At 46.9% G+C, this 12,454-nt stretch overlaps 2 protein-coding genes across 3 annotated transcripts in view; both read left to right on the top strand.

Moving 5' to 3' along the window:
- ZNF638 (zinc finger protein 638) overlaps nucleotides 1–2,404 on the top strand; it is a 46,286-nt gene extending 43,882 nt beyond the window's left edge. Inside the window, exons 25-26 of the mRNA XM_070756806.1 lie at nucleotides 634–752; nucleotides 2,104–2,404. Coding sequence (XP_070612907.1) covers nucleotides 634–752; nucleotides 2,104–2,187 — 203 coding nt within the window. The 3' untranslated portion in view covers nucleotides 2,188–2,404. The remainder of the gene's footprint in view (nucleotides 1–633; nucleotides 753–2,103) is intronic.
- Nucleotides 2,405–6,351: 3,947 nt separating this feature from the next.
- The window catches only part of DYSF (dysferlin), a 119,975-nt gene continuing 113,872 nt past the window's right edge, over nucleotides 6,352–12,454 (top strand). For both annotated transcript variants that reach the window (XM_070756809.1, XM_070756811.1), the window contains exon 1: nucleotides 6,352–6,504. In XM_070756809.1, the coding sequence (XP_070612910.1) occupies nucleotides 6,417–6,504 (88 nt within the window). In that variant the 5' untranslated portion in view covers nucleotides 6,352–6,416. The remainder of the gene's footprint in view (nucleotides 6,505–12,454) is intronic.

The raw sequence follows: 12,454 nt of genomic DNA, 5'->3' as shown, positions 1-12,454 counted from the left end.
CCCCAAAGCCCCTGGGACCAGGGAGCGGAAATTGAGGGAGCATGGCGCTCTGCATGCCCTTGTCCAGCATCCCTTGGTTTAGGAAACACTTGAAGTGGTCACTGGAAAGGGGAGGAATGAGGGAGGGGAGTAGATGTAAGCATCAAGAGGCTTCTGGCTCTTATGTAGATGGCCCTGTGGCAAGATGGGCAGCCAACGAAGTAGGTAGAGGAGAGAGATGAGAGAGAGAGAGACATAGAGATGATGGAGATGATAGACGAGAGAGACAGATGAGAGAGAGAGAGAGGATGATAGATAGCATTTACGATAGAGAGATGAGAGCTGCAGGAGAGAGAGAGATAAGCGAGAGCATCTAGAGATGATAGATGGATAAGTGATAGAACATTTAGATAGAGAGGATAGATCAGAGAGGAGAGAGATGGATGGATAGATAGATAGATAGATAGATAGATAGATAGATAGGATAGAGAGCCTTAGATGAGAGATGAGAGAGAGTGAGATGAGAGAGGATAGATAGAGAGGATGGATGAGAGAAAGGACAGGCAAAAGAAGATGGGGTGGGGGAGATGGATGGATGAAGGTAAATGGTCCGTGTTAACATCCAATCCCTTCGCTGTGTGGCCTTCGTTCCAGATCTGGACTTCCTGGTCCCCAAAGCCGGCTACTTCTGTCAGATCTGCTCCTGCTTCTGTGTGGACGAAGTCTCCATGAAGAGCCACTGCCAGTCTGAGCTCCACCAGCAGAACATGGAGGTGGGGCTTCTTTCCCTCTGGGCAGGGCCCCCCGAGGGCAGCCACAGCCCCGTCTCTCCTGCAGAGGCCTTGGGGGGCGGGGGGGGGGAATCCCTTCCAAGGATCCCCACACAACGAAGCTCTTAAGTGGAGGCACCACTTCCTCTTCTTTCTTGCCGCCTTCTCTAAACCGGTGAAGGGCAGGGCCTGCTTCTTAAAACCTTTCCCCCAAACCCCTTACTCATCGGAGAGCTGAACCCACCCTAGCATTGCCATGGACCGTGGTGGGTGCAGAGTCCCCAAATGACACCTCCCACAGGGGAGAGAATGTTTGCAGCCCAAAAGTTGAAATGAGGAGTTTCGGCTGCTCTCCAAGCTCGGCTTCAATCCCTCCTGGTCCACCCTGATACCATAGGCTGGGTCTATGTTGATCCCAGGCAGGTTTCCATTCAGTCACTCTGGACTGACCAACCACGTCTGCTGGGAGTTTGTTCCAAGCCTCTACTACTCTTTCAGTCAAATAATATTTTCTCACGTTGCTTTTGATCTTTGCCCCAACTCACCTCAGATTGTGCCCCCTTGTTCTTGTGTTCACTTTCCTATTAAAAACACTTCCCTCCTGGACCTTATTTAACCCTTATTGAACCCTTTAATATATTTAAATGTTTTGATCCTGCCCCCCCTTTTCCCTTCTGCCCTCCAGACTCTACAGATGGAGTCCATGGAGTCTTTCCTGATAGGTTTGATGCTTCAGACCTCCCACCTTTTCCACCCCATGCATGATTTTATATGCTTCCGTCTTTAAGACCACCCCCACCAACACCCACAAGGCAAGCAAACCACACCTCCGAGGGCACTGATGATGCTAACATAGTTTGGGTCATGAAGTGTCTGCAACACTAGTGGGCTCCTACCAATGCACCTAATTGTGCGCGGCTCTGTGGCCCAAGCAAAATTTGCTTTCCTGCCCCTGCCAGAGCCACAGAGCTGCACACCATTAGGCACACCGGTAGTAGCCCACTACTGGTCTGCAATGAAACCACCAAGCTCAGAGAGCACCAAAAAGAGCCCACCCTCCTCCTCCTCCCCCTCCCTCCTCCTGGCAAGGATGATGTGTCCTAGTTGGATTATGGAATGTCTGCAAGGAAACCCCCCCCCCCCCCAATGACAGAGCACCCAAGACCCCTCCTGTCAATCCTGAGCTGCAGATATTCTCCTTCCTTAGAGGCCTGCGTAGAGGCCTGGGTGCCACGCTTGGGAAAGGGCAGGTAAAGGGATAGAAAGGATTTTGGGGTGGGGGGGGATAAATAAATGCCTCTCCCTCTTTTTATCCCTTGTCATAAAGACCTAAACCGTTTCTCGGCCTTTTCAGAAATTCATCCTGAAGAGCCCAGCCGAGGGGAAGGAGGAAGAAGAAGAAGAGACGGGAGGAGGAGGAGGAGAGAGCTTGACATGAGACGGAGGCGGCCGAGGCCTCTGCAGGGTTTTGTTTCGGGTCCAGTTGCTTCTTTGTGTTCTGTTCCTCTTGGTGTTTTTTACTTGGCTCCTTTTGGGAGGTTTCCCATGCCGCCTTCCCTTCGGTTCCTTCGAGAAGCGGGCTGTTCAAAACGTGTAGTGATTTTGATGGCTCCCACCACAACCTTGGGAGCGCTTGAATAAATTCTTACCATAGAGCCGAGAGGCTGGGTCTTCATTTTTGATTCTGAGTGGTAACCATATTTATTTATTTATTGGATTTGTATGCCACGCATAGAATTGTAAAGGCCTAGGGGGAAAGGATATCTCCGTTCCCCCATGCCTGACGGCAGAGGTGGGTTTTAAGGAGCTTACGAAAGGCAAGGGAGGGTGGGGGCAATTCTATCTCCGAGACCGCCTCCTGCCGCACGAATCCCAGCGACCGATTAGGTCCCACAGAGTGGGCCTTCTCCGGGTCCCGTCAACTAAACAATGTCGGTTGGCGGGCCCCAGGGGAAGAGCCTTCTCTGTGGTGGCACCGGCCCTCTGGAACCAACTCCCCCCGGAGATTAGAACTGCCCCTACTCTTCCTGCCTTCCGTAAACTCCTTAAAACCCACCTTTGCCGTCAGGCATGGGGGAATTGAAACATCTCCCCCTGGGCATGTTTAATTTATATATGGTATGCTTGTGTGTGTGTCTGTTAGTACATGGGGTTTTTAAAGCTTTAATATTTTTTATTTATGATTTGTACTATTTGTTGTGAGCCGCCCCGAGTCTTCGGAGAGGGGCGGCATACAAATCCAAATAATAAATAATAAATAAATAAATTCTCCGGGGGGGAGTTGGTTCCAGAGGGCTGGGGCCGCCACAGAGAAGGCTCTTCCCCTGGGCCCCAGCAAACGACATTGTTTTGTTGACGGGACCCGGAGGAAGCCCACTCTGGGACATAACCAGTCGCTGGGATTCATGTGGCAGAAGGTGGTCCCGGAGATAATCTGGTCCGGTGCCATGAAGGGCTTTATAGGTCATAACCAACACTTTGAATTGTGACCGGAAACTGATCGGCAGCCAGTGCAGACTGCAGAGTGTTGGTGTGACATGGGCATATTTGGGGAAGCCCATGATTGCTCTCGCAACTGCATTCTGCACGATCTGAAGTAATATAATAATAAATAATAATAATTTATTAGATTTGTATGCCACCCCTCTCCGAAGAAATGGCCACCTGGCTGCTGTTTGAGGAATGAATGTACAGTTGTGCCCCCCGGATTTCAACCACAGACACATTTATCTATTATTTATTCATTATTTCTGTTTCTAGGCCGCCTCCCTCTGGAGACTCAGGGTGGCTTACAACATAAAGGATAAATACATAAATACGGCACAGTAGGAATCGAAATTAAAACTACAGTGATCCCCCGAGTTTCGCGCTCTCGATCATTGCTAATCGCTATATTGCGATTTTTCCACCCGGAAGTAAAAACACCATCTGCGCATGCGCGCCCCTTTTTTCTATGGCCACGCATGCGTAGATGGTGGAGTTTGCGTTCCCCGGGCAGATCAGCTGCTGGGCGGCTTCCCTGGGTCTTCCCCCTCTTGCTGGCGGGAGGGCGAGCGGCGGGCATCAGCGAGGAGCCGGGATTTCCCCTTTGCGTGGGCGGCCAGTAAGACCCCAGCGCCGCTTCCCAGCTGAGTCCCGAAGCCAAACGCGGAAGTTCGCTTTTGCCGTCTGGCTTCAGGACTCAGCTGGGAAGCGGCGCGAGCGAACGGCGTGGGCGGGCGAAGGGCGGGCGAGCGGCAGCGAGGAGTTTGCGTGGGCGGTGGGGAAACCCCAGCGCCGCTTCCCAGCTGAGTCCCGAAGCCAAATGCGGAAGTTCGCCTTTGCCGTCTGGCTTCAGGACTCAGCTGCTGCAAGCGAGCAGCCGGGCGAACGGGCAAGCGGCAAGCGATCTTGGGGTTTCCCCGTTGCCTGGGCAACGGGGAAACCCCATCTTCGGCTCCTCACTGCCGCCGCGCTGCGGAGCAGATTAGCTGTTGGGCGGCCGAAGGGGTCTTCCCCGCCGCCCACACGTAAACTCCACCATCTGCGCATGTGCGGCCATGGAAAACAGGACGCGCATGCGCAGATGGTGTTTTTACTTCCGTGCCGCTACATCGCGAGTTTACGATTATCGCAAGGGGTCTTGGAACGGAACCCTCGCGATAATCGGGGGATCACTGTACACCAATTTAAAAACTGAAATCCATTAAATTGTGTAAATCAGGAGACACAACTCACCTGAGTATAATCAGCAGACCTCTACACCTGTGTGTAAATCAGCAGACAACTGACCTGCTTGTAAATCAGCAGACCTGTGTGTACACCTGTGTGTAAATCAGCAGACCTCTATACACTTGTGTGTAAATCAGGAGGCAACCGACTTATGTGTAAATCAGGCCTCTACACCTGCGTGTAAATCAGCAGACCTGTGTGTCCACCTGTGTGTAAATCAGGAGACAACTGACCTTGACCTGGCCGGGTGCAGGTAATCTCTTGGGGGCCCTGAGCATTCCCCAAATGTTTGCTCTTTTTCCTTTCTCGGTTCTCGGTTCAAAACCCAGCAAGCGAAAAAGCAAAGACTGAAGGTTTGTTTTTCCCTCTGCAACTGGCTGGTGGTTGGGCTGGATTGGTGTGTTTGTGTGTGTGTGTGGAGGGAAGTGTGGGACTTTTGAGAAGAAGGGGAGAACCAACCAACCTTGGAGGAAACGAACTTGTAGATGACCCTCACTCTGTCAAAGACCTCGGAGGACTCGTATCCAATGGCCTAAGACCCAGAGCCCACAGTAACAACATGGCCAAAAAGGCACCAAGAGTTGTGAATCTAATCATATGTAGCTTCTTCTCTGCCCACATTGCACTGATAACCAGAGCATACAAAACATTTGCTAGACCAATTCTGGAATACAGCTCACCTGTCTGGAACCTGCCCTGCATTTTGGACATGAATACAATCGAGAGAGTCCAGAAATATTTCACAAGAAGAGTCCTTCACTCCTCCACTCAGAACAAAACACAGCAGCACCTCTACTTGCGAACTTCATTTGTTCCATGACCAGGGTCTTAAATAGAAAAGTTTGTAAGAAGAAGCAATTTTTCCCCATAGGAATCAATGTAAAAGCAAATAATGTGTGCGATTGGGGAAACCACAGGGAGGGTGGAGGCCCTGTTTCCTCCCAGGAGGTTCCTAGAGAGGCCCCACGCAGGCTTCTCCCTGTTTCCTCCCAAGAGATTACTAGAGAGGCCCCACGGAGGCTTTCCCCCCCCCTTTTCCAGTCCTGTTTCCTCCCAGGAGATTTCTTAAGAGGCCCCACAGAGGCTTTTCTCCGCCTTTTCCAGCCTTGCTTCCTCCCAGGAGAATCCTAGAGAGGCCCCATAGATACCAAAATGCCCTTCCTGTTAATGGCTACTCTACCTTCAACTGCAGCAATACACGAGCACATAATAGATTCAAACTCAATGTAAACTGCTCCAACCCATGGAACTGCCTGCCTCCAGAAGTCATGGGCGTTCCATCCTGAGGTTAGTTGGAGGAAAGATCAAGAGCAACATGAGAAAATATTTGACCGAAAGAGTAGTAGATGCTTGGAACAAACTTCCAGCAGAGGTGGTTGGTTAATCCACAGGAACTGAATTGAAACCTGCCTGGGATAAACAGGTCCATCCTAAGATAAAATACAGGAAATAGTAGAAGGGCAGACTAGATGGACCAGGGGGTCTTTTTCTGCTGTCAGTCTTCTAGGTTTCTGTGTTTCTAGCCCTGGTGGAGGATTTTTCAAGAAGAGATCGGATAAGCATTTGTCTGAAATGGTGTATAGGGTTTCCTGCTGAATCGGGGCTAGAAGACCTCCAGGGTCCCTTTCCAATTCTCTTATCCTGCTAAGTGACTCAGAGCATTAGCACAAGGGAAAGATGTAGCAGCCTCCCGGATGACCGATGTCTTTCACACATAATACCACCCTGTTAAGGGCCTCTCGGTTGGGCTGGATCCAGCAGAACCTCCCTGGGGCCGTGTGTGTGAGTGTGAGCCCTGCACTGCCCCTTTAAGAGCGGCCGGCCAGACTGTGGCCGAGCCCTGCGCCAAGAGCAGCCCAGCCGGCCGGGCGCAGAAGGTGAGTGGCCTGGAGGCAGAGCCAGTGGAGGAGCGAAGGTCCAGCGGGGGCCCCAGACCGGCCCTGACCGCTCCTGACCATGCTCCGCGTCTTCATCCTCCAGGCCCAGCAGGTCCAGACGCCCGACACGGACATCAGCGACGCCTATTGCTCCGTGGTCTTCGCAGGTAAGAGGGAAGGAGGGAGGGCTGCTCTTCTCTGGTCCTTCCTTCCTTCCTTCCTTCCTTCCTTCCTTCTCTTTTCTTCCTTCCTTTCTTCCTTCTCATCTCTTTTTTCTTTCTTTCTTTGCTTCCTTCTTTCCTTTCTTCCTTCGTCCTTCCCTCCTTCCATTTCTTTCTTTTCTTTCTTTTTCCTTCGTTCCTTTTCCTTCCTTCCTTCCTTCCTTTCTTTCTTTCTTTCTGTGTAGTCTCTGTTGCTGCCTGCCTACTTCCTTTCCCTTCCCTTCCCTTTCCCTTTCTTTCCTCCTTTCCCTTCCCTTCGTATTGTTTTCCTTTCCATTCCATTTCCTTCCCTCCCCTTCTTTCCCACTCTCTATCTACTTTCCCTTTCCCCTTCCCTTCTCTCTCTTTTGCTCTCTCTTTCACTCTTTCCCTCCCTCTTTTTCTTTTTCTCTTTTTCTCTTTATCTCACTGTCTAGTTATCACTTCCTGTCTGAATCTATCGTCTGTCTGTCTGTCTCTACCTATCCACCTACTTACCTACCTATCCTCTATCTCTGAGTATTATCTCTCTCTCTCTCTCTCTCTCTCTCTCACACACACACACACACACACACACACACAGAGGGACTCTGGATGACACACAACAGAATATTAAAATATAAAAGCAGCACGTAAAAGAAGTCTGAATGTGAAGAAAACAGGTGGGCATCACTCTGCGGAATGAACCGAAAAGCCCAGCCAGGGGTTTGGCTCCTCCCACTTTCAGGTGGCAAGGAGTATGAAAATAGTGTGTGTGACAGCTGCCTTCATCCCCTGGCTCTCCTTGGCCAGAGATGCTCCAGAACCTTTGCTTGGAAGACAGGTAGACTTCAACTCCCAGAATTCCATAGACAGCACAACAGGGAATATTGGGAGTTGAACTTTCATCTATCTATCTATCTATCTATCTATCTATCTATCTATCTATCTATCTATCTATCTATCTATCTATCATCTATCTATCTATCTATCTATCTATCTATCTATCTATCTATCTATCTACCTCCCTCCCTATCTATTTATCTATCCAAGTACGTATTGGTAGTATACAAAGATATAACAATGTTTATATGCATACATGATATGGGTCCTAATAATAGAGAAACTTATGCACACTGGTGCACTTATGTAGGCCCCTTACTGACCTCTTAGGAATCAGGAGAGGTCAACATTGGACAGTCTAAGGGTGAAGTTTTGGGGGTGAGGAGATGATACTACAGAGTCTGGTAGTGAGTTCCATGCATCAACTACTCGGTTACTAAAGTCGTATTTCCTGCAGTCAAGTTTGGAGCGGTTCACTTTAAATTTGTATCTTTTGTGGGCTCATGTGTTGTTGTGGTTGAAGCTGAAGTAGTCGTTGACAGGAAGGACGTTGTAGCAGATGATTTTATGGGCCGTGCTTAGGTCGTGTTGAAGGCGACGTAGGTCTAAGCTTTTGTAAGTCTGGTTGCGTAGGGGATTCTGTTGGGAGTGGAGGAGTGGAGGGCTCTTCTTGTAAAATATTTCTGGATGTTGTTTATTTCTGAAAAGTTCCCAAGACTGAGACTCAGTACTATAGAGTAGGAGTCTCCACCCTTGGGCAATTTACAACTGGTGTGTACTTCAACTCCCAGAATTCCTCAGCATGCACTAGTTGAGGGATTCTGGGAATTGAAGTCCACCACTCATAAACTGCTACAATTGCTCCACTCAAAATTGAAGTCTTCTTAATACCAAAAGGAAAAATGATGATAGATTAGATCAGTTCAGAGAAATAAACACATTCATAACAAAACCCTATCATAGCATTTTTCAATCTAATAAATTTAATTATTTAACTGTTTATTTTAACATCATTAAGTGTTTTTTTTGTTCCACCAGATATAGACCATCTGCCAGATTTTATAAAATTCTGATTCTTCTTGGTTATTCAACCACCTCATCATTATATCTAACTCTGCACATTCTATAATTTTCCTAAATGTTTCCTCTTCTTTATGTATTTCCGTTTCTTTCCATCTTTGTGTGAAGACAATCCTAGCTGCTACTAAAATACGAGTTATTAAATAGTGTATTTCTTTCTTGTATGTATTGTTCGTAATGCCTAATAAGAAAAATTCTGGAGTTTTCCTAATTCCTTGTTGTGTAATTTCCCTTAACCATCTTTCCACCTTATTCCAGTAATTTTTTGCTTTTGGACAAGTCCACCATAAGTGGTAATAAGAACCAACAATGAGGTGATGTATTTGGAAACATTTTTGAAAGTCTATTAGGTGGCAAATGCCATCTGTAAAACAGCTTGATTGGATTTTCTTTAAAGGAGACTGATTTAGTTATTTTCCAATTATGTGTCCAGACCTTTTCCCATCTATATCTATATCTCTCTACCTGTTCTGTCGGGCTCTCTGGTAGACTCCTCCCGAAAATTCACAGGTACAAATTTCAGACACACACACACAGACATTTGAAAATTCAAAACAATGTTCTTTATAATGAAAAGTCACTTAACCTAAGCCCTCTTTTGATATAGCAAAGAGCCCTCGTCTCCAAACAAACTGGTAATTTGTACAAGTCCCTTATCTGTTCTGTGATACTTAGCTTGCAGCTGTGAGGCAATTCACAGTCCTTCTTCTTTCACAAAGTGAAACACACTTTGCTCTGGTTTAGTTTCAAAGTGGGTAAAAATCAGCACACAAAAAGTCAAAGTCAGTAAAGCAGTCACGAAACACAACAATCAGATAATCCTCCACAATGGCCAAACCCACAGGCTGCTCTTTATAGCAGCCTCACTAATGACCACAGCCCCACCCAACCACAGGTGGCCTCATTTTCTTTGATAATAATCTCTCAGTTGTTGCTGCCTATGCATCGCTCTCCGCATGTGTGGCTGTATCATTAACTCTTGTTCCGAATCCAAGGAGGAGCTAGAGAATTGATCTCCTTCTGAGCTGTCTGCCCCACTCTCCTCCTCCCTGTCACTCATGTCTTCTTGGTCAGAGGAGCCTTCATCATCAGATTCCACCGGGGGCAAAACAGGCCTGTCTCCCCCACATCCACAGTCCTTGGGGCAGGAACTGGGCCAGAGCTAACCACAACACTACCTAAATTTCTACACCAAGTAATCATATTATCCTGCATTCGAAGGCGGCAGCTGGACATTGGATTTTGGGCCATAAGTCAAGGACTACTGTGCTTTTAAGGCACGACTGTCGGAGTTTCCCTGGCAAGCAAAAATGATGACGAAGGGTCAACGAATCCCTTCGCTGAGTCACTGACCCCTTCCCACTTGCTGGGCTATATATAACTTTTTTTCTGGCTTCTAGATGACCCTCCAAATCCTTTTTTTTTTTTTAAAGGAAGAGTTCCTGATTTGTATGCTGCCCCTCTCCAAGGACTCGGAGCGGCTTCCAACAACAGTACAATTTACAAATCCAATATTAAAAACCAGAACATATTAATCAACCCTTATTAAAAACAATCACACAATTCAGCAAACCATATGAACCTCGAGGTTCGATTACTGCAACGCTCTCTACATGGGGCTATCTTTGAAAAGTGTTCGGAAACTCCAGATCGCGCAGAATGCGGCCGCGAGAGCCATCGTGGGGCTTCCTAGATTCGCCCACGTTTCTTCAACACTCCGTGGCCTGCATTGGCTGCCAATCAGTTTCCGGTCACAATTCAAAGTGTTGGTCATGACCTTTAAAGCCCTACATGGCATTGGGCCAGAATACATCCGGAAGCGCCTTCTGCCGCACGAATCCCAGCGGCTGATAAGGTCCCACAGAGTTGGCCTTCTCTGGGTCCCATTGACCAAACAATGTCGTTTGGCGAGGCCCAGGGGAAGAGCCTTCTCTGTGGCGGCACCGGCCCTCTGGAATCAACTCCCCCCAGAGATTAGAACGACCCCCACCCTCCTTGTCTTTCACAAACTACTCAAGACCCACCTTTGTCGCCAGGCATGGGGGAGTTAAGATATTTCTTCCCCTAGGCCATTACAAGTTATGCATGGTGTGCTCGTGTGTGTATGTTTGGTTTTTTATAATTAGGGTTTTTAGTTGTTTTATTAAATTGGATTGTTACATGTTGTCTTTGACCATTGTGGTTAGCCGCCCCGAGTCTGCGGATAGGGGCGGCATACAAATCCAATTAATAATAATAATAATAATAATAATAATAATAATAATAATAATACAGAACAGCTGGGGGAATCAATTTCCCCATGCCTGGCGACCTAGGTGCGGAAGGCAAGGAGGGTGAGGGCAGTCCTTATCTCCGGGGGGAGCTGATTCCAGAGGACTGGGGCCGCCACAGAGAAGGCTCTTCCCCTGGGTCCTGCCAAGTGACATTGTTTTGTCGACGGGACCCGGAGAAGGCCGACTCTGTGGGACCTAATCTGTGCATTAGGTGACCCCTCGTTTAGAATATTTCCTTTGTTAGGAAAGGAACCCTTTTTTCTTTGCACAGTTACTGTAATGTAATCGTGTATTTTGTGGGCTTGCTGTTGATTTAAAAAAAACTTTTTCTTTTAACTTTTACATTGAGAGGATGGTTGGTTTCTTTTCTGGTTTTGTTTTAAGTTGAGTTGTAAAAGTCTGTTTGTTGAGAGGCTTCACAGGGGTTTTTTTTTGGAAACCAACAGAGGAGGGTTTTGCTGAACAGCTGCTCCTAAACTTTCCCCCTTTCAAATATGGCCCAGAGAAGGGCTATTCCTGGAAATGTAACCAGTGTGATTGCTATAAGATCTGGGGAAAGTTTTATGAATGGTTGGAAACTAAAAATGATTGAGAAGTAATTTTCTTTCCCCCCCAACATTACAATAAAACAACATGAGTTGGGGGAAAGATCAAAAGCAACATGAGAAAATATAATTTTACTGAAAGAGTAGTAGATCCTTGGAACAAACTTCCAGCAGACGTGGTTGGTCAATCCACAGTGACTGAATTTAAATCTGCCTGGGATGAACATAGATCCATACTAAGATAAAATACAGGACATAGTATAAGGGCAGACTGGATGGACCAGGAGGTCTTTTTCTGCCCTCAGTCTTCTATGTTTCTATGTTTTATTATAGATAGAAAAAGGGAATATAAGGGATTAGATTTTTTAAATATTGCTATCTGTAGATGAAATATATGTCTCGTGTGCAGTTAATTTCAATTAATTTAGCAAAGAGGAGGATAAAGAGTATATATTAAAAGCATTATTCTACGGAGAGAGGCGGCATACAAATCAAAATAATAATAATAATAATAATAATAATAATAATAATAATAATAATAATAATAATAAAAAATAAGCATTTTTCTCTTTGAATGTTTAGCATATCAAAGAAACATCATTTATTATTATTTTAGGCGCTGATTCTTTGGTTGGGTTTTTTTACTGCTCATGTTGTTTTTACTGTATGCTGGAGAAAAATAATGGAAATTTTATACCTCCCCCCCCCCGAAGAAAAATTAACCAGACAAAATTTTAACACCTGGCTTTTTAGAATTGAGCACCAACTTGAGGAGGAAACCGCAAATATTTCTTTGAGTAAAGGGGAACCTTTGAATAAAGACAGACCTGTTTCTTTTAACTTTTACATTGAGAGCTTGAATTACCAGCCCTCCCTGCGTGGGTCTATTCATAGCTACCACTTCTCTCCCTGGCTGCCCGCTTGGCTTCCTCCCCAGCACCTGTTGGGGTGGGTGGGCTGCACCCTTGGCAAAGGAGCCGGTGGGGATTTCTGGCTGGGGGGAGGCAAGGAAGGAGCCCCCCCTACCGCTTCCCGGCTCCTCCTGGCTTCCTGGTGGAGAAGAAGCACAAATCAGCAGAATGGGGAAAAAATAAAGAATAACAGAATATAGAAGAACCAGAATGCAGACTGCAAAACGCAGAAGAACGAATGAAGTGACACAATGCAGAAGAAGAGAGTCGGAAGGGACCTTGGAGG

The sequence above is a fragment of the Erythrolamprus reginae genome, chromosome 7 (genome assembly GCF_031021105.1).
Source record: "Erythrolamprus reginae isolate rEryReg1 chromosome 7, rEryReg1.hap1, whole genome shotgun sequence".
Taxonomy (NCBI): domain Eukaryota; kingdom Metazoa; phylum Chordata; class Lepidosauria; order Squamata; family Dipsadidae; genus Erythrolamprus; species Erythrolamprus reginae.
The sequence above is the reverse complement of the archived record's forward strand: the minus strand, read 5'-3'. Positions and strand labels throughout refer to the sequence as shown.